At 42.5% G+C, this 21,881-nt stretch overlaps 1 protein-coding gene across 1 annotated transcript in view; it reads right to left on the bottom strand.

The window, feature by feature from the left end:
• Positions 1-20,200, bottom strand: part of ogfod1 (2-oxoglutarate and iron-dependent oxygenase domain containing 1) — a 33,074-nt gene extending 12,874 nt beyond the window's left edge. The window contains exons 1-9 of the mRNA XM_078211112.1: positions 19,977-20,200; positions 17,878-18,026; positions 16,802-16,848; positions 13,994-14,094; positions 10,667-10,783; positions 9,771-9,862; positions 9,390-9,518; positions 6,451-6,564; positions 1,009-1,088 (exon numbers count right to left, since the gene is read on the bottom strand). Of these exons, the coding sequence (XP_078067238.1) occupies positions 1,009-1,088; positions 6,451-6,564; positions 9,390-9,518; positions 9,771-9,862; positions 10,667-10,783; positions 13,994-14,094; positions 16,802-16,848; positions 17,878-18,026; positions 19,977-20,130 (983 nt within the window). The 5' untranslated portion in view covers positions 20,131-20,200. The remainder of the gene's footprint in view (positions 1-1,008; positions 1,089-6,450; positions 6,565-9,389; positions 9,519-9,770; positions 9,863-10,666; positions 10,784-13,993; positions 14,095-16,801; positions 16,849-17,877; positions 18,027-19,976) is intronic.
• Between the last annotated feature and the right edge of the window lie 1,681 nt (positions 20,201-21,881).

Raw genomic sequence — 21,881 nt, 5'->3', positions numbered from 1 at the left:
CCCTGCTGCATCTTCTCTGTAGGTGCTACTTGTAGGCAAAGTAGGTGCTACTTGTAGGCAAACTTGTAGGCAAATGTAGGCAAAGAGACATAGATAGGATGCAAAGCTGGGCTGAAAAATGGCAAATGGAATTTAAACCTGATAAATGTGAGGTGATTCATTTTGGTAGGACTAATTTAAATGTGGATTACAGGGTCAAAGGTAGGGTTCTGAAGACTGTGGAGGAACAGAGAGATCTTGGGGTTCATATCCACAGATCTCTAAAGGTTGCCACTCAAGTGGATAGAGCTGTGAAGAAGGCCTATAGTGTGTTAGCTTTTATTAATAGGGGGCTGGAGTTTAAGAGCCGTGGGGTTATGCTGCAACTGTACAGGACCTTGGAGAGACCACATTTGGAATATTGTGTGCAGTTCTGGTCACCTCACTATAAGGATGTGGAAGCGCTGGAAAGAGTGCAGAGGAGATTTACCAGGATGCTGCCTGGTTTGGAGGGTAGCTCTTATGAGGAAAGGTTGAGGGAGCTAGGGCTGTTCTCTCTGGAGCGGAGGAGACTGAGGGGAGACTTAATCGAGGTTTATAAAATGATGAAGGGGATAGATAGAGTGAACGTTCAAAGACTATTTCCTCGGGTGGATGGAGCTATTACAAGGGGGCATAACTATAGGGTTTGTGGTGGGAGATACAGGAAGGATATCAGAGGTAGGTTCTTTACGCAGAGAGTGGTTGGGGTGTGGAATGGACTGCCTGCAGTGATAGTGGAGTCAGACACTTTAGGAACATTTAAGCAGTTATTGGATAGGCACATGGAGCACACCAGGATGATAGGGAGTGGGATAGCTTGATCTTGGTTTCAGATAAAGCTCGGCACAACATTGTGGGCCGAAGGGCCTGTTCTGTGCTGTACTGTTCTATGTTCTATGTTCTACTTCACAATGCATACTGCTGGTTAAATATACAGCTCTAATATCTATAGGCTTCAATTTTTTCAGAGTTCTGATATCCATCTACCTCTTGTTGGCAGGCCCTCTTCTCTTCCATTTAATCTCAGGGTTGCGTAAAGCCTCACAAACCAGCTCAAACTTTTCTTTCTGCACAAGTGGAAGAAAATGTAGGTGTTAATGTTAGAGTCCAGTATGCCAGCAGAGCAAAGGCAATTCTATTTGCATGGTAGAAAAAACAATTTACTCCATCTAATAGTACATGGTTCATATGTTTGCTGGTACCAACTGAATACGCATTACATAGCTGCATGGCTCACATACATCTTGGTGTTAGCTCATTTGCATGTACAGTACACATGAAGTAAAATAAGTGACTCCAATATGGGACCATGTAGCATGTGCCTTGATGTTAAGTCTTCATCATTTACAGATAAAATGGAATGTTGTGCTCCTAATACAGTACAGTTCATGTCTCAGAAATAAGTTCTGTACAAGTATAATCTAAGCTAGTATATGAGAAGCTATAGAAGCCCAGTCACTAATATGTTTAATGCAACAAGGTGCAAGACAGGTTATTTAAGTTTCTTTGTTTCTTGCCAAGATCCAACCAAATTTTTCTAACCTTTTAGGTTGAAGCGAACGATGCAGTTTGGATTTTTACCAGTACTGAGGCATGGTTTTAGTCAGTGAAGAATGGAGTGAAACGGGCCTGTGCCCTAGCCCCCATTCTGTTTGGTGCCCTCTAAATGCTCCTGACTTTCATCTTCTCTTCAGAAATGGAAGGCATCTACTTCTACACTAGATCAGATGACAATGTACAATCTATCAAGACGATAGAAAAAAAACGCAGTGCCAAAGGAATGAGAAAACAAAAGAGTTTCAGGCCTAGTTTTTGGGCGAGTTTGAAAGTGCAATCTTATGACACTCTGTCACTTCTTTGGAAAGAAGTACAACTCTCACCAGAGGGAAAGGGCGGAGCCCAAGCTCACTGGGGAAGCCGGCTGCAGACTGCTCAGGGCGCCATCGCGCAGGCATCCCAATCTTGCAGTGAACCGGGCCATCTCCTGCCACCCACCATGGACATCACCATCACCTCCTCACCCCCCACTGATCGCTCCATGCCAGTCCCTCCTCCCTCCCCAATAATCACCTCAATCCACGGAGCACCCCCATGATCACATCCTGTCTTCACGGTCCCCCTCGCGCCGATCACCCTCGGTGCATAGACACCTCTTCCCACTGATCACCCTTGTCTGCAGACCTCCTCCCCCCCCACCTATCACCATCTCTGCAGAGCTCCCCCCTTGCAAAACTCTCTCTCTTCACCACCCTGCCTCACCATGGGCACTGCCCAACCATCTCAACAGCTTTAATGGCTTCCAATCTCCCCCGGCGTGACCATCACGTTTGGTCCCATTGGTGGCGGCCAGCAGTGATTCTCACTGATGAGAGCTCTCGCCAACAATGGTGGTGGTGGGCGGGGGGGGGGGGGCGAGAGAGACACCCAGGAGGCCAGAAACGGCCATACCGGATATGTTAATGACATGTCATTAATATTTAAACTGGCTTCGTGCCCCTTTTGGGTGCAAGCCAATTGCACTGGCAAAACAGAGCCAGAAAGATAGCTTTCAGCACAGGACTAGTTCATGCCCAGCGTGAAAGCCTCATGTGCTATCTTCCCAGCTTGCTGCACCAATCACCCCCAGTGTGTTGGATCGGGAAGGTCTTCTACTCTGATGATGCTGCACGAGTCACCCACACTGAAACTCAGCTACCCAGACTCATAGACTGTGTCTGCCAGTCTGTAAATTGTTCTCCTTGACTATAAGCATCAAGAAAACCGTGGTCATGGAATAAGGTATTGCATCCCCATCCCTGATCACTCTAAATAACACCCCACTGGAATTGGTTAGCAAATTCTGTTCACTTGGTCCACAGTGACAGACAATTTGTTCTTTGATGCAGAGCTTGAAATATGAATAGGGGAAGCAGCTATCACCTTTGGCCAACACAAAACGTGCAAGGGAAATACAAGAAGCTGATCCTTCGGACCAAGCTGATGGTTTATAAAGCCTATGTTCTCAGCACCTGTGAAGCATGGGCATCTTAAAGCTACCAGGAAGATAAGCTCAATAATTTCCATCTTTGTTGCCTGCGGCAAAATCATGAATGTAACAGTCCTCTCAAAGGCAGAGCTCCTAAATGTGTTGGTATTAATCAATCAAAGGTAGCTTTGGTAAATTGGCCATGTCCGCGGATGACGGACAGTTGCATATCCACAGATAGATAGCCGAAGCAATACAACTTATGGGCACCCAAGGCTCTGCATTAAGGCAGCTGGCACACATGACATAAAGGCCCTAAGCAGGGACTACAATACCTGGGAGTGGGTAGCTAGTGAAAGAGAGAAATAATGATATCTCCTGTGGGCTAGCATCCACTATTAAAACAACCATGATGACTATTGGCTGCAGCAACTTGGCATTAGGTGTGAACAATGAAAACAACAATCCCCATCACTTGGCAGCATGATGCAAGGTGCTTGTTGACAGAATCCTTGTCACTCGAGGATTGGGCTTCACAGCATGAGCAAAAGTGCACCAAATGAAGACACACCCCCATATTGCTGTGTTCCATCACTCGTGGATGGAAGGGTGCCAATACAAATTTCTCAGGCAAGCTTTTCAAAAGTTTCCACAAGCAGAAAAAAAATTACAAGCTAAAACTAGCCTCCATTACTTAGGCCAGGACCAATGGTCATGCTAAACTCCTTACTGAAGCTGGATGCCCACTCCAAGTCCTAGCAATCCAAAAAGTGGAAATGTTCACAATACTTTTTTCAAAAAATTGCCTAAACTAGTGCTCAGATTTATTACAGCGTCAGCCTTGGCTCACGCTTAGCATGCTCACCTGAATGAGAAAGTTTCAAGACATGAGCACATAATCTAAGCTGACAGTCTGATGTGGTATTGACAGAGCTTTGCAGTGTGCTGTCTTTCAGATGAAACATTAAATCAAGGCCCCATCTTCCCAGCCAAGTGGGTGGAAGAAAAAGGGCGGCACGGTAGCACAGTGGTTAGCACTGCTGCTTCACAGCTCCAGGGACCTGGGTTCGATTCCCGGCTTGGGTCACTGTCTGTGTGGAGTTTGCACATTCTTCTCGTGTCTGCGTGGGTTTCCTCTGGGTGCTCTGGTTTCCTCCCACAGTCCGAAGATGTGTGGGTTAGGTTGATTGGCCCTGATAAAATTGCGCCTTAGTGTCCTGAGATGCAGACTCGATGGGCCGAATGGCCTGTTTCTGCACTGTAGGGATTCTATGATAAGAACAGCAGAGGGGTTCTCATGGTATCCTGGTTAAAATTTGTCCATTGAACAGCATTACAACGTGGATTATCTTGTCATTACCCCGTTACTGTTTCTGCAAGTTTGCTGTGTGCAAATTGGCTGCCAAGTTTCATTATATAACGAGTACAATTCAAAAGTACTTCACTGGTTGTAAAGCACTTTGGGACTTCCTTGGATCATGAAAGTCACTGTGTAAACGCAAGTTCTTTCGAACTTACTTTATTCAAAGAAGCAGAAGAACATGAAAAATCATAACCAGAACATTCAGTTGTTTGCTACACTTCTAACAAAGATAACAGTTTAAAGAAGTTTTCTGTTCTTTAAACTTGTCATTAACTTAATATTGTTATAGACACCTTGTCGGTGTCAATCACTCCTGTATGTGGCCTGATTATCATATTTTTAGTGAGTTGACTATTCAATATCCATTTATATGGTAGCAAGGCTCAGAGTTGTAACAATAAAACCCTCTGCGTCTTTTACATTTGTATTTCTTCAATCTTTCTGAAGGTGGACTGAGGGTTAAACTAGGTGAATTCCTAATCTTACCTGCACAATTCAGAAAAGTAGATTGTATGAAGCAATAGGTTGCATTCTTTAAATCACACAACACAAATTCACATAATGATATTAAAGAAATGAATGCTATTCTACATTGGTGGGTCTTTTAGCTTAATCTAAACAGAATAAGCCATCTACATTCTACCCTATAATCCTGGCACAGGGCTCCTTTCGCTCAAGTATGTCAATCTCAGTTTAGCTGCCTTGATAGTTAGCTTCCAAGTGCCAGACTCGCTTTCAGGGTCTATGTTTCTTTTCTTTCAAAACTGTCTGACTCTTGTGGCAATTATGATATGGAGATGCCGGAGTTGAACAGGGGTAGGCACAGTAAGAAGTCTCACAACACCAGGTTAAAGTCCAACAGGTTTATTTGGGATCATGAGCTTTTGGAGCGCTGCTCCTTTATTAGGTGATGAAGGAGCAGCGCTCCGAAAGCTCATGATACCAAATAAACCTGTTGGACTTTAACCTGGTGTTGTGAGACGACTTCTTGTGGCAATTGTTAGCCAGAAAATGACAGCCTTCTCCTTTCCCACAAGAGCTGAATTCACCATCATGTATTACATCTGTATGTGATAAACATCACGAAAAAATTAGCAGTGAATAAAAGAGGACACTTCATACCAACATTTTGAAGGAGGAAATTTTCCAGAAAACCATATTTGTATCATCAAACATATTTACATATTGGACTAATTGGCACCACTCATAACGGGCCAACAATGCAGAGGGGCACCCCCGGATGGATATTCGATCGGGTCCCCCCCTGCACAGCTGAGAGACTCACGAATTTCAAAAACTACGGAAGATCCCTAATCTGCCTAGCAACAGCGCGCAGCTGCATTTTAAACTGGCCAAGGACGATCAAGATCCCTACGAAACGAGACATAGAGTGGGCTATCAAAACCAAGCTATCACTGAAATATTACCAATTCGGCCAAGGCAGACATAAAAATCTGATAAACTAAGATACAAGAATAAAAGATTAGAATGAAATACTCCAGACATCCAACAGGACAGGATGACATTAACACTCAATCTCACAAGCAGGAAACACAGACACGAAACAATAAGATCAATTCAGATAAGAGGACACATAGAGAAGATAATGGGAAACGCATTTAGACACCGGGGCAGGACCAAGTAATCCCATTAACACGAACACACACCATACAAATGCTAATCGATGAAACTTCCTAGGGACTTTTTAAACTGACAGACCACTTTATACATATTGTAAAAATGCATAATCAAATGTTCCCGCTTGAATTTGAAACTCTATAAAGATACACCGCTGATGTGATTTAATTGAGATCAACGTGGCCAAGCCACTGTTTCTGAGCTGGCTACGGGGGTCTCCCTGGGATCCCAGTAATTGTACAATAAAGACACGCTTTGAACCTTGATTTGCGACTCAACTTCTATTCTGCACTGGTAAGGGATATTTCCCTACAACAATTTGAACAAAGAAATTGATACACGTCATGGGCCTTCCCATTGCTGTTCTCATTGAAACACATCCAATCCCTGTTCGTGTTCCACAAACATTTTTTGAAAAGGGCTCTTGCCATTCAACTGAACTAATCCCCGACTGAGTTTTCACCTTGAAAAAGTTCTTTAGAAGTATCTCAGATTTCTCCTCAAACTCATCCTGGACATGAACTTGAGTTGAAACATCCAAGTAAATTGGATTGATCCAGTCATAAAGAATTTCTTCCTGAAACATGATAAAAAGAAACAAATGTATTTCATCTGATTAGAACAATCTTAGTATTCAAGTGACACCAAAGTATCAGCTTCCTGCTCTGTTCTAGGTATGGGACTGGTTCTGCGCTCTAATTCAGTATTTAAAGTTACAGTTTACTTATTAGTCACAAGTAGGTTTTACATTAACACTGCAATGAAGTTACTGTAAAAATCCCCTAGTCGCCACACTCCAGCGCCTTTTTGGGTACAGTGAGGGAGAAATAATCATAGCCAATGCACCTAACCATCACGTTTTCGGACTGTGGAAGGAAACCAGAGCTCCCAGAGGAAACCCACGCAGACACAAGGAGAACTTGCAGACTCCACATAGTGACCCAATGCAGGAATCGAACCCAGGTCCCTGGCACTGTGAGGCATCAGTGTTAAACACTGTGCCACCGTGCCGCCTACTTGCTACTAGTTTTGGAATTCTCCACCCCTCTACTTGTTCTACTTCATTTAAGATACTTCTTAAAATATATCTCTTTGACTGAGCTCTTGTTCATCTGTCCCAATGTCTCATTACACAGCTTACAATCTAATTTTGTTACCTAATGTTTCTGTGAAGAACCTTGGAGCATTTTATTATGTTAATGGAAGTCCTTGTTACTGGATGTACTTTCTGCAACTACATGATAGCCTACTCCTGGTAACGTTGGAAAATGTTTACTTAGAGAAAACAAAATAACACAGCAATAAGACTTGGTACTAAAAATGTTTTAATTATCTGATTAGACTGTATCCTGTTACTGAAATAATGGGCTGGATTTAATGGAGACTACCGGGGTCTCACCCACCGGCTGGCGAGCCAGTGAGAACCCAGCGTCACCTCTTATAGCACCATGTTCTCACTTTGCTGTGTAATTTATTTTTTTTGGAAAATGAAACATATTTCTTACCAGGAGTAAGCTATGGTGTAGTGGCAGAAAGAGCATCCGGCAGCGACAGATGAGGCCTTTCAGTAACCTCAATTGACGGCAGGGTAGCAAAACCAGCTACAAGCCTTCCCACAGACTTACTCTGGGTGAATGCAGAAAGAAAATGGGGTCCCCCACCAAACTCAGCTTGTGGGAGGGCATTAAATTCTGGTCAATCATGCAATGGCTTCTTGTGGTGGAAGTTAGTATCGCACCACGCTGTAGTCAGTTCTGGCTACAGCTCAGGGAATGGAATGAACAGACCTGTTTGTAGGCTAATGGCTAGGATGCAGTATTTAGAGGATGTTTAGTCATAAAATGATCTTTGGCACAGGAATTCCACCTTCTTTCTTCGCAAAAAGGGTTACATTGAATAGTAAAATATAGTATTTAATATAGTTTTGTGTGATATTGATCTTCAGTGAATCTTCAAATTATTAACATAATACAAAAATCAACAAGTACCCTAGGATCATATGTGAAACATGCTACTCAAGATCAAGCTGCATCACAAGCTCAAAAATTGAAACTTGTAATTCACAAAAAGATAATTAGCTTTACAGGATGAAATTATGAGGACAGGTTGCATAAATATGTCTTGTAGTCCCTGGAGAATAAAAGATTGAAGGGTAACCTGATTGAGATGCTTGAAATGTTAAACAAACAGAATAGGAATGAAACAAAACAAGTATTTCCTTTGTGAGGGAAATCAGGAAGCGGGGTAGTGGGGGTATGTGGGGACATAATCCTTAAATTAGAGCTGGTCTATTTAGAAAACAAGAAGCAATTTTCACCCAAAGGGGAGGTGGTATTATCAGTGGTATTATCGCTAGACTATTAATCCAGAAACTCAGCTCATGTTCTGGGGACCAGGGTTCGAATCCCGCCTCGGCGGGTGGTGGAATTTGAATTCAATAAAAAATATCTAGAATTAAGAATCTACTGATGACCATGAAACCATTGTCGATTGTCGGAAAAACCCATCTGGGTCACTCATGTCCTTTAGGGAAGGAAATCTGCTGTCCTTATCCGATCTGGCCTACATGTGACTCCAGAGCCACAGCAATGTGGTTGACTCTCAACTACCCTCGGGCAACAAGGGATGGGGAATAAATGCTGGCCAGGCAGCATTGCCCATGTCCTACGAATGAATTTTAAAAAAACACAAAGGGAAATGAAATTCTGGAACTCTCTCCATCAAAAGGATATGTTGTTGATGGGTAAATTGTAATTTTAAAGACAAAGATATATTCTTGTTAGGCAAGGGTATCAAGATATTTTATAATGCTAAAGCTGCTGTAAAAATACAAGTTGTTGGTGTTATTGTTATGAGTTATTGGAATGGCAGAACAAGATCAAGAGGCTACAGATGGCCTATTGTTATTCTAATTTTTTAGAAATGTACTTTTGGTGAACTTTACATTGATTTCATTGATTTGGATAACCACCATTGCCATCAAGCACTCACAGATAAGATATAACTCAGGTTAGACACAGAGCAAAACTTCCTTTCTCTGGTCAACAACTCCACTCTGGAAGATCAACCTGTACTGTATCATTTATGATTCTTTCCATTTCCAATGCCAGCCATTTTTGTGGCCTTTCTGATGAATGCCAATTTGTCACAAATGATGTGCATATTGATACTGTACTTTACAGCCTAAGCTCATTTCATATATTAAACAGCAGAAAAGAAGAGCCCTCTTTTGTCCCATCTGTCTTGGACTGGATAGAAACCCAGGTCTTAGAAGTGAAAGGATTATATGAGATTTCACAACAGCACTCAGTTCCCATCCCCAAAAGCTAGTGGTTAATGATCTTAATCTAATCAAAACTTTGGTAAGCTAATTGTGGCCAAGATGGTAGGATCTGAGCTTACATCACTTGCAAAATATGGTAATCGAGGAGGAAAAGATTCAATGTAGCGAGGTGGCCTCTCCAATGATGGCCCATGGAACCAGCCACTGACAGAAAGACGACATTTCCCCTCCGACAGAACTTCGGACACCTGAATAGGGTAAGTATGCAGAGCAGCATTAAGCATTGAATTCAGTCAGAGAATAAGCTATTTGTTGCTTTATTAAATCACATTCCAATGATAAATGTCTTTATAAATAGCAAACACCCACTCATAAAAAAAACAAAGAATAGCAATGCCTAATATATCCTGCTACGTGGCACAGAAACCAAATCAATTCATAAGGTGCAGATACCACTTAATTTTTCAGCGCTATTTACAGAATATTCTGAATTTCTGTACCTGATGATAAGAAACAGGGGAAACCTCAAAGAAAACTAATGTGTTCCATGATGGAGTTAGAGACTTGGCAATCTGCTGAGGCTGATAATGTTCTGTAAAAGACAATTAAGTTAGTTACATATTCATGAGTTTCAGAGTCATGCATGTAGGATAAATATATGTAGTTTCTATTTATAAACTGCAATATTAAATTGTGTTCATTTCATATTAAAATCATCAAATTAAAACTACTACCATCCCACATCCAAATTTGCCCCAACCTTGAACTACAGATTGCAAGTGAAAGAAACCTAACCAGCTGCATTTTTCAGCTATATTGCATTATTGAGATTCAAATTGGACAGAGCTCTGAGCTAGTTTTTCACCCTTCCTACATTGAAAAGAGCAGACCTTAATCTTTCAAACCTCAGCTGGGTTAATAGTAGGACAGAACTAAAAGAAAAAGAGGCTTCTGACACAATCCCCTGCATTACAGACAGCGGCATTCTAATTTTCTACACGAGATTCCCTGACATCCAACAAGCAGTTTGTGTTTCCTCATTTTAATTTGGTCTGCCACAATAGTAACTTTAATTCTGAGTTCCACCATTAGACATTGGCCAGACCGTCAAGAGCCACTTACCCAGCTGTGGCCTCACTGTTTGCAAACACCCACATCCTACCAATAGTATTAATGCACAGTGCTAGCATGTACACGGATGCATTGTGGTAACACAATAGTTAGCCTAGTATCTAATAGTATACCAGGATGTTCATAATGTTAATTGTCAAGAATTGTAGCTTCATGTTTGGCACAAAACTAATGCCCACAACTATGCTGAGTGTCAGAACAACACCTTCTGGATAGAAGCACTGAGTCACGGCGAATACGGTTATATATAGTTAATCCTACTCACCATCTGTTACATAAAGGTCCAAAGTGCCACCATCACCAGCTCCCCACTCAGGAACAAGATACAGGATGAATGCTATTCTCCGCCCTTCTAACTCATCATCATGACAGAGTAACACATCTGCAACAGCATTGGTTTAAATTTTAGTACAGCTTAAGTATTTCATTTTCAGTTTAGCAATTTTGACTGGTTAATTTGTGCATTTTTAAAAATGTATTCCTCCAGGGCTCTACTGATGGCTTAGTGAGTAACATCCAAAATCTTGTACGCCAAGCTACGCAGGCAAAGGAAGTCCTACAATCCATCACTGATCTGTACTGAGTTTGCTGATCCTGGCAAATGTTGTCGTAGGCAGACAAAAACAAATTGGCCTTTGCATATAATTCAATGGCCCGTGCTGCAGAGTGAACATGCAAAAGCACATTCAACTGTGATGGGCCAATGATCAAATACCCTGTTAATACTATGCATCCTGCCTCACGTGAGGAGAAACCTTTTGTGCAAAGCACTGGACAGTTGTCAGCACTCATGTAACACCTTTAGCAGGATAAAGAATGCTTCTTGATCAGCCTTCGCAAGATTTCCCTGGAGAAATATCTTTCCATGGAAAGAAATTACAACATGCTGCTGTGCAGAGGGACCTGGGGGTCCTTGTGCATGAGACGCAAAAACCCAGTCTGCAGGTGCAACAGGTGATCAAGAAGGCAAATGGGATGTTGGCCTATATCGCAAGGGGGATAGAATATAAAAGCAGAGAAGTCTTGCTGCATCTGTACAGGGCATTGGTGAGGCCGCAGCTGGAATACTGTGTGCAGTATTGGTCCCCTTATTTGCGGAAGGATATATTGGCCTTGGAGGGAGTGCAGAGAAGGTTCACCAGGTTGATACCGGAGATGAGGGGTTGATTATGAGGAGAGACTGAGCAGATTGGGTTTGTATTCATTGGAATTTAGAAGGCTGAGGGGGGATCTTATAGAGACCTATAAGATAATGAAGGGGCTGGATAGGTTAGAGATGGAGAGATTCTTTCCACTTAGAAAGGAAACTAGAACTAGAGGGCACAGCCTCAAAATAAAGGGGGGTCAGTTTAGGACAGAGTTGAGGAGGAACTTCTACTCTCAGAGGGTGGTGAATCTCTGGAATTCTCTGCCCACTGAAGTGGTGGAGGCTACCTCGTTGAATATGTTTAAATCACGGATAGATGGATTCCTGATCGGTAAGGGAATTAGGGGTTATAGGGATCAGGCGGGTAAGTGGAACTGATCCACTTCAGATCAGCCATGATCTTATTGAATGGTGGGGCAGGCTTGAGGGGCTAGATGGCCTACTCCTGCTCCTATTTCTTAGGTTCTTATGTAAACATGGTTTTCCTAACCCTCATCAGCATAAACTCTCTTTACCTGGCAGCACTTTTATCTATGATTTAAATTATAAGAATAAGTCGCACTCTTTACAAAATTCATGCTGATATTCCAGTATAGCTTTGCAATGGTGCTGCATTGTCAAAAGTATATTCCTCTAGCAAAACTTCAAACAGAGGTCTGGCTCTGGGTTTAACGGACAACAAAACAGAGAGTACGCACAGTGTCCTGGTCAGCTATTCCCACTTAACCAACACCAAAACCAAACTCACCAGTCATTCATCTCACTGGTATGTGTAAAATAGTTATTGCATTTACATGCATGGAAATTCACTGCACTTTAAAGGTAAGTCATTCCGTGCAAATTATTTTGTGACATTTACGAGGGACATGATAGAGAGCTGTATAAATCAAGACCATGGCTGCGATTCTCCCATCCCGACCTGCTAATTTTTTGGCAGGTCTGGCTGGGAGAATCACGTGTGCACCGATTTGTCGGATTCGTGTATGCATTCCCGACATGCGCGCATCTCCCAGCGACGGATATTTGCCGCATTCGGGACCACGCTGGAAACTGGCGGGAACAGCAGATAAGTTATTTTAATCTTATTTGAATGTAATTTTAATGTGATTATTGGGCCCAGGACTTAAGTCTCTGGGCCTGACAACATCTCCCATCTCGCCAGTCAAATTTCAATCGGGTGGGGTTTAGAGTCGCTCCCCACTTTCGGGGAACTAGCGGGAGACCAGGCTGGAGTGAAGGGGGAGCAAGCGGGGTCCCCCAAGGGAGTTGGACGGATGGGGTGTTGGTGCCCCGGACATGGACACCCTACCAGTGCCAGCCTTTGCCCCCGGCACTGCCCAAGGGGCAAAGAGCCCATGCCCAGGGGACACCTTGGCACTGCCCACTGGGCATGGAGCAATGCCAAGGGGACAAGGCCTAGGGGCAATCAGTGGCGGTGGGAGTTCTCGCTGCCACTCTGGATGGGGATTGGTCGGGATTGGAGAGAGGTCAGCGATCGAGGCAGGCTGGGGGCGGGCCTGGAGATCGGGCGCTCCAGGCCAGGGGAGGGTCAGGGCTGGCCCGGGAATGCTTGTGGGGGCCACGATCGGGCTGTGGGGAGGAGGAGGGGGGGGGATGGAGGGGCAGCACTGCAGGGGTTCCTCAACCGCTGGCCAGCAAACAGGAGGTTGACAGTTTGGGGCCTCTGTACATGCGCAGAGGCCCGGAACTGTCAGACTCTGGCGTGAATAGGCCCTACCCCCCGAGCTTTTAATGATATTCACGATTGTGACCTCTGCAGTGCACAGAGTGTGGGAGATTCGAGTTTGAACTCCCACTGAAAAAATAATCCTGATTTACACGAGTTTTCCCACGAATTCAGCACTTAGAACTTTTTTTGGGAGAATCGCTCTTCATATCTCTCGAAAAGTTTTCTCAATCCTCTGGAATTCAGTTATTTATAACCATCAGGAACACATTAAAACTGCATCAGATGTGGACTGTACTTTTCTTTAAACACATCTAATACATTAAACATAGCATCCAAAATAAACTAGGAAAACAATTATAATATTAAAGACCACCTTTACAGCTAAGACAAATCAATTCATTGTCTGCAATATTTTTTGGGTTAACATAAGAATATCATCTATTATCTTTTGTGTATACCATAGTTTTCATACACCAGATATGCAGCATTCCCCGGGTATTTGACATTGCAAGTGTGATATCTGATATCATGATGAAGTATCTCTAACGTAACACTGTTTGTACAATAATGTCCCCTATGGCTACCATGATGCCTGTGAAATGTCACATATGTAATCGCTCCAATATAAAACAAGTGCCAGGGTGACATCACATGTGCAATAACACCAGTATAATACAGTACATACTGTACCCCAATAAAATGGTACGCATGCAATATATCCAATGCATAAACGTTTTTGAATTAATGTTGTATACCTGTGTATTCATATTTAGCACAGGACAAATCCACTGTACTTTCCAGTTTTACACCAGCAATATCTGACAACCATGTACGAAAGTCTTCAAAGAGAACCTTCCTGGAAAGAGAAAATCAAGTGAATGATTGAATCATAGTTAACCAAAATTAGATTACAAATTCTACAAAATTTAAACGGGGAGAAACATTCTACAGAACTGTAGATACCGTCTATAATTGAAGTATTTTACTTCACTGCATACCTAATTAAGAACAAAGGCTTACACCAATATTGATACCTCAGTGAAGGATGATACAATGCCTTTTACAAACAAGAATACTGTGCAGCAAATTTTAAGTTCAGCCAAGTTCCCGACTTGCATCCCCATAAATGAAGGGCAAAGTTTTTACAGCACATAAACGTTAGCAAATCTTGAATGAATATTGTGCAAAGTGGTCAAACTAAGCATTCATTCCATTTAAAGAGGCAGTAATTTTATGATCCCAATGAACAGAACTGAAGTTTCAAATATGAACAATTTGGAAAGTGATTGATAATGCGCACATTTACCCTGCTGGTCAGAGAGCTATCCTACACCATCTACAATTCCCTATCTTGCCAAACCAAGAACAAATTCACTTGGTATGAAGCTGTCTGTATTGTGCCATCTTTCTTTCTCAATGATCTTAAATTAACCAGCAGTTAGCATCACATCATGTGCTACATTTTCTCCCTGCTGAATACATCAGACAGGGCCAAGAAGTGGACAAAGATGGCTAATGAAAGCTGCTGCTGCACATTTGGATGAAATATAATAGAAATAAGAGGGTCCATGAAGGAACAAATGAAGAGGAGGATCTATCAATCATTAAAAGTATTGGATATGCTCCCTCATTCTTGTCAAATTGCTCAAAATAATGGACAGAATCTTCCAGTGGTTGTTTATTTTCAGATGTTGGGACCATTTCTGGGTCATGACCCCCTCATGGATCTGCAGTGCTCAGTCCAGAGTGATTTACCAGGAGATGTCCTCCTCATTGTCTGCAGGCTCCTGCAGGCTGACAGGTTCCTGAGGCAACAGGCCCAATTAGACAGCCTGCAGCTTTGGAAGGCCAGAAGGCCCAGTGGGAGAGGTGGTTGCTCCTCAGGTAAAAAGGTGAACTTGAAGACACCTCAAAATACAGGCATCCTTGGAAGCACTACTAGGTGAGTAGATGCTGCATATGTTCACCCTCCTCCCCTCGGAAACGTTGGCTCATTGACTTGATGTCCTAATTTCCAAGTTTCTTCCCAGTGCCACCTTCAAACCTTCTTGCACGGAACCACCACAATTTTGCCCAATGTGTCAGAGAATGTGCTGTGGAAAAGTCATTCATGAATACTTCTTTATGTTCTGATAATATGACAGGTAATGGCAGCGAAATACAAATGTTATAGTCATTAAAATACTGGTCAGTACTCACAGACTAAGTGGAAAGGATTTTCTTTTGCATTACCTTGTATTATGGACAGTTTACTCACTGAAAGTGTTGGAGGAACACAATACAACACGGCAGTGAGACCATCAGTGAATGTTTCAAAAAGGAAATATGATTCAGGGTCTGTCAGCAAACATTTGGAGAGATCATGATAAAATGTATGAGGCTTGACCAGAGCCACAATCACTATCAGTAAGGGGAACAGTGGCAAGTGGTCACATCACTGGACTAATCTAGATGCCGGCGTTGGACTGGGGTGAACACAGTAAGAGTTTTAACAACACCAGGTTAAAGTCCAACAGGTTTATTTGGTAGCAAACACCATTAGCTTTCGGAGCGCTGCTCCTTCATCAGATGGAGTGGAAATATCCACTCCATCTGACGAAGGAGCAGCGCTCCGAAAGCTAATGGTGTTTGCTAACAAATAAACCTGTTGGACTTTAACCTGGTGTTGTTAAAACTCTTACCTAATCCAGAGACCCAGACTAATACTCAGTGGACATAGCTTTAAATCCCAGCACAGCAGTTGATGGAATTTATATTCAGTTAATAAACTGGAATGCAAAGCTAGTTGGTGCCCACACCAATTGTCATTGAATGTTGTAAAAACTCATCTGTTCACTAATGCCCTTTAGCAGAAGGAAATCTGATGTCATTACCTGGTCTGACCTACATGTGACTCCAGATCCACAGGAATATGCTGACTCTTAAATGCCCCTAAAATGGCCTAGCAAGCTAGTTAGTTCAAGGACGATTAAGGATGGACATTAACTTCTGGCCTTTCTATCCAAATCCACATCCCATAAAAGAATAAAGAAAAAAATACTAACAGCAATAAGGGCAAGGGTTAAACGAACCTGCATGATGGAGAAGAATTTAATTATAATCAGTCTCAGACACAGAAAGTACTAGAATGAGAGCAAACAAAAGGAGAAAACTTTTCCTTTAAAAAAGCAGGAAATAGTTACGTGAGATTCCCCAAGTTTGCACAGAAGTAAATGTCAGCCTGCAGAAGTCATGAACTTAATAAAAACAACAATAAATATGCTTCCGCACAGCAAGATGGCTTAGTTGAGTTCAATTTTAAAAGTTGAGTTCATTTTCTGCCAGTGAATCTTGCAACTAGCTTATTTCTATTACATTTCACCCAAGTGTGCAGCAGCAGCTTGCTCGCAAAGATGTCCACCTCAGCTGCTCAACATACACAAAGCACACTCGAAAAAACTCAACTAAAAATCAGTGCTGCAACAAATGAAACATGCATGAAAACACAACATTTTTCAGTCCAATAATCCGGTTCAAATTATGCCCTGAGCAAGCTCAGAGAAGATGGGTTCACACAAACTCACCTTAATGTTGAGATATGATATCCTTTTTCCTTTCGCAGGTCATCAGACTGTGAAGGGAAAAAACACAATATTTATACTTAGAACCTCAATGTGTTAGCTCTGCCTAAAAATATACCTTTCCCTCATTAGCTCCATTTGATTACTGATGTCTAGAAACTCAATTATTTCTGAATATCACCCTCTGTCAGCTCAGTGTAAATATTTATTTCCATAATTACACCTTACCAGAGCTATAGATTTCATGCATCACAAAATGGAAGTTGGTTATTTTTTCCCCACTCCGTCTCTGTTGACTACATCAATAAATACTCAGACATTAAAAGATGCGCGCCATCTATGACCTATCCCAAGAGACTTAAATTGACATTTGCAATTGTAAGTGGATTGACAAATAATTTACTTGTCCTATATCATTCTGGAAGGGCTCCTTCACACTGGATCACCTTATCCGGTGGCATCACCTCACCTGACATCTTTTCAGGATTGCTCCTGCACTAGGATCACCTCAAGCTGTGTCCTTCCAAGAATTCTGCCGCATAAGAGCCTTCCTACATTACAACAGTGACAATATTTCAAAATTGCTTTAATGGCAGTGAAAGATTTTGGGGTGTTCTGGGATGTGAAAAGGCATCACAAATGCAAGTTAACTTTTTCCCTCTTTCATCTAACTCCAGTGTGCCCATTCCTCTCTGTTGCACAGTGATTCTCTTGCCCTACATTTCTCCAGCATATCTGATCCATTTGCTGTACACAAATCCCCAAAGACTACACCATTCAAAAATACCTGTTTGCATTTGTAGCATGATATGCGATCCTTTCATTCAATACAGTTTACAAACAATAGAACCAACAATTTTATTGATGTGCAGCTAGCAAAATTTCCTGTTATCTCTCCCCACACAAACCTTCCCTTTAGTACTCGAGTACTCACATGGTGAGGGTCAGCAAGGGGTATGAGGGCTGGGATAAGGGGCTGAAGCTCTTGGAAGATTGGAAAGCGGCCAGTCAGATAATCCAAGGCCAGAGAAATAATTCCAGTGTCAGTTTAGATCAGTTGTTGGGCTTCAGTTTCTCACCTGCTTGAATTTATACAGATCATTTGATTTTTCATGAAAGTTCAGCTGTAGAAGCTCATTCTGAAGTCCTTTCAGGAATGTTTGACTCTGGATAAAATTTGATATCAAACAGTGTGTGAACGGCTGATTGCCCACCAGCAAATCTTTCTCTGTAGAGGAAAGAGGAAAAGCACTGTTATTACCTTGGCAAGGAGCACTTCTTCTACAATAAATTAGACACAGAATATTTTGCTTACCATTCCACATCTTTGCAAGAGTGAAAAGGGAGTTGAATTGTCAGATTCTAAAAACTACAAAGAAGAAATATCTGTATATTGCTACACCGATTAAAGAAAAGTTCTCTCATTTACGCTACCTGGTTTAGTCTGGAATTCTTCTGACCAGATAACAATTCAGAATGTACAGAGCTGTATTTTTGACCAATAATGTTTGAATGTATAGATTGTGCAAATCAGTCCATTCACAGCGTCTTTGCATTTGAATCAAAATGCTGAAGTTTAGACATATATTTAAGAGGTCTTATAGAATTCCTGTGCAATTTCAAAATTGCTTTAGTGGCAGTGAAAGACTTTGGGATGTTCTGGGGTATGAAAAGACATCACATAAATGCAAGTGAACTTTTTCCTTCTTTCATTGTACTCCAGTGTGCCCATTCCTCTCTGCTGCAGTGATTCTCTTGCCCTACATTTCTTCAGTATATCTGGTCCATTTGCTGTACAGAAATTCCCTAAGACTACACCATTCACAAGTGCCTGTTGCATTTGCACCATGATGCCCGATCCTTTCAGTCAATACAGTTTACAAACAATAGAACCAACAATTTTATTGATGTGCAGCTAGCAAAATTTCCTGTTATCTCTCCCCACACAAATGATCTTCATAGCATAGTTACTATTGTTATGTAGTCAAACAACATTTCCCACCATAAGCTCTCAAAAAGATTGCAGAGATGAACGGCCAGTTAAATTTGTTTTTAGTGGAGTTGGTTGAGGGATAAATATTGATCAGAATACTAGAAGAACTCCACTACTCTACTTCAAACAGATCTTTTACTTCCACCTGCACAACGAAGTGAAGTTTTGGTTTAATGATCCAGATTTCATGATCAGCGGTGAAGCAATGATGCTCACCATTGACCTCAAAAAGAGCGACTTACAAAGACTACCCACTGCTGTGGTGTGAATTCCTGTTTTGCCGACCTCTGTCTGAATCTGATACTAAGTCAAGAGTATCTCCAGAGATTCCAACATTAGTGATTTCATTAAGTAGGGTAAGTGTAAGTATCCAATCATAGTGGATACTGTGATTGGATACTTACACTTACCACAGTGGATAGATACTGTGATTGGATACTTATCACAAATAGCAAACTAGGGAGTAAAATGCAGTGACCAAAGCTTTACCGAGGGCAAAATAAATGATTGGAACATAGGCATAGGATTAAGATAGAAACCGAAATATAATCAACTTCTTCAATTTAAAATTATATTAATCATAAAAAAGAAATTTAACATTCCATAAATATAAAATCAGTTTCCACATTGTTCAGCAGTAATTTTGAACTTAAAAAAACCATAGAACCTCCAGTTACACTTCATTCAACAAGGTGTAAAAGATTTTTGCAGCAAGATGAATCCCAAAGAAGTACAAATCTGTCGATTCAGCGATTTATATTTGATTACAGGCTCGGGAACTTCAACAGCGCACTCTATGGGTAAGTATGGAATCGGTAACAGCAACTCTTGGATTTCCACATATAACTAACTACACACATACGGATGTCAAACATTGCCATTAATTTCAGAGACATGGTTTTTGTTAATGTTGACAGTTTAGTTGCCACTACTATCCCAAAAATCGGGCCAAACGTGCCTTCTGAAAGACGGCACTCCGCCAATGCAGCGCTTCCTCGCTCCCGCACGGATTTGCCAGTAGATTATGCGCTCCTTGATCGCCTGATTAACACAAGAGCCCAACAACTGATCTAAACTGACACTGGAATTATTTCTCCGGCCTTGGATTATCTGACTGGCCGCTTTCCAATCTTCCAAGAGCTTCAGCCCCTTATCCCAGCCCCCGTACCCCTTGCTGACCCTCACCATGTGAGTACTCGAGCCCCCTGCTCCAGGCCTCGCTCACTCGCTCCTTCGCTTCCAGCAGCAGCGGGTTGAGTTCTGCAAGCTCCTGCTGCTTTAGCGATCTCTTCCCATCAATCCCACTCTCCGGATCACTCCGTAACCTCTTGGAGCTCATTCCTACCCCGGAGCAGCCGTTCCAAACCCTGTCACCGCCAGCCGCTGCCTCACCTGGAACTACATTTCCCGGCAACACCCGGCTCACCACTGAAACTCCCGCAACAGCGCCATCTAAAGAAAAGCAAAGAATGTCGGGAAGAGGCATGAAGATGGAGAGAGGTCTACAATTCTTGAACTCAATGTTCAATCCTGAGTGCAGTGGAGTGCTTAGTTGGAAGATGTGATGCTCCTCCTCCAGCTTTCTCTTCTTCTGCTGTTTTCGCTGCTCGAAATGCAATCTCCTCCACATTGGGGAAACTAAACACAGCCTGGGTGACTGCAGGACACCTTTTTTGCTCAATCCGCAAGCATGACCCCCAACCTGCCTGTTGTTCACCATTGCAACTCAGCTCCTTGCTCTCATGCCCACTTGTCCGTCATTGGTCTGCTGCAATGCTCCAGTGAGGCCCAATGCAAGCTGGAGGAGCAGCATCTCAGGGTTCAACATTGAGCTCAACTTTAGACTGTGACCTTTTTTCATTCATTTGTGGGACATAGACGTCACTGGCTGAGACAGTAATTATTGCCCATCCCTAGTCGCCCTTGATCTGAGTGGCTTGCTAGGACATTTCAGAAGGCAGCTAAGAGTGAACCACATTGCTGTGGCTCTGGAGCCAGACCAGTAAGGATGGCAGATTTCCTTCCCTAAAGGACATGAGTGGGTTTTTCCGATAATAGGCTATGGTTTCATGATCATTGGTAGATTCTTAATTCCAGATATCTTTTATTGAATTCAAATTCCATCATCTGCTGTGGCAGGATTCGAATCTCGATCCCCAGGACATTAGCTGAGTTTCTAGATTAATAGTCTAGCAATAATATCACTAGGCCATCTCCTCCACCTTAATCTCTTTTTTTCATCCCATATATCTCAATACAAAATGACTCTGTTCCCCCATTCCCCAGGCCTTCCGTCTCTTGTTCTTAAATTTGCGACATTTTTGTTGCAATCTCTCCCAGCTCTCACCCATCACTGTTCTAGCTGTTCCACTCCTCTTTTACAGTATAATATCCAACACATTTTCCCTCCCTTTTAGTTCTGAAGAAGAGTCAAAAAGACTTGAAACGTTAATTCAGTTTTATCTCCCTATGGATGTGACAGAACTACGAGTTTTTCTGACAGCACGGTAGCACAGTGGTTAGCACTGCTGCTTCACAGCTCCAGGGATCTGGGTTCGATTCCCAGCTTGGGTCACTGTCTGTGTGGAGTTTGCACATTCTCCTCGTGTCTGCGTGGGTTTCCTCTGGGTGCTCCGGTTTCCTCCCACAGTCCAAAGATGTGTGGGTTAGGTTGATTGGCCCTGATAAAATTGCGCCTTAGTGTCCTGAGATGCGTAGGTTAGAGGGATTAGCGGGTAAATGTGTAGGGATATGGGGGTAGGGCCTGGGTGGGATTGTGGTCGGTGCAGACTCCATGGACCAGATGGCCTCTTTCTGCACTGTAGGGTTTCTATGAAATGTTGTCTGAATTCCAGCATTTGCAGTATTTTGCTTTTATTTTAGCACCACCTAAAGTTCAGACTGGGGCAGTGCTGCCAGAGTTGGAGATCACGAATAATCACTGCAATGGCAACTGCGCCATTCCTCACTAAGACACAGGAATGATGAGATGGTGCACCCCCAGTGTTCGCAAACGAGACTGCAGCCACCTATTTGCCCTTTGCTACGATTAACAACGATGTGGTGATGCCGGCATTGGACTGGGGTAGG

Source organism: Mustelus asterias, chromosome 4, assembly GCF_964213995.1.
Source record: "Mustelus asterias chromosome 4, sMusAst1.hap1.1, whole genome shotgun sequence".
Taxonomy (NCBI): domain Eukaryota; kingdom Metazoa; phylum Chordata; class Chondrichthyes; order Carcharhiniformes; family Triakidae; genus Mustelus; species Mustelus asterias.
The sequence above is the reverse complement of the archived record's forward strand: the minus strand, read 5'-3'. Positions and strand labels throughout refer to the sequence as shown.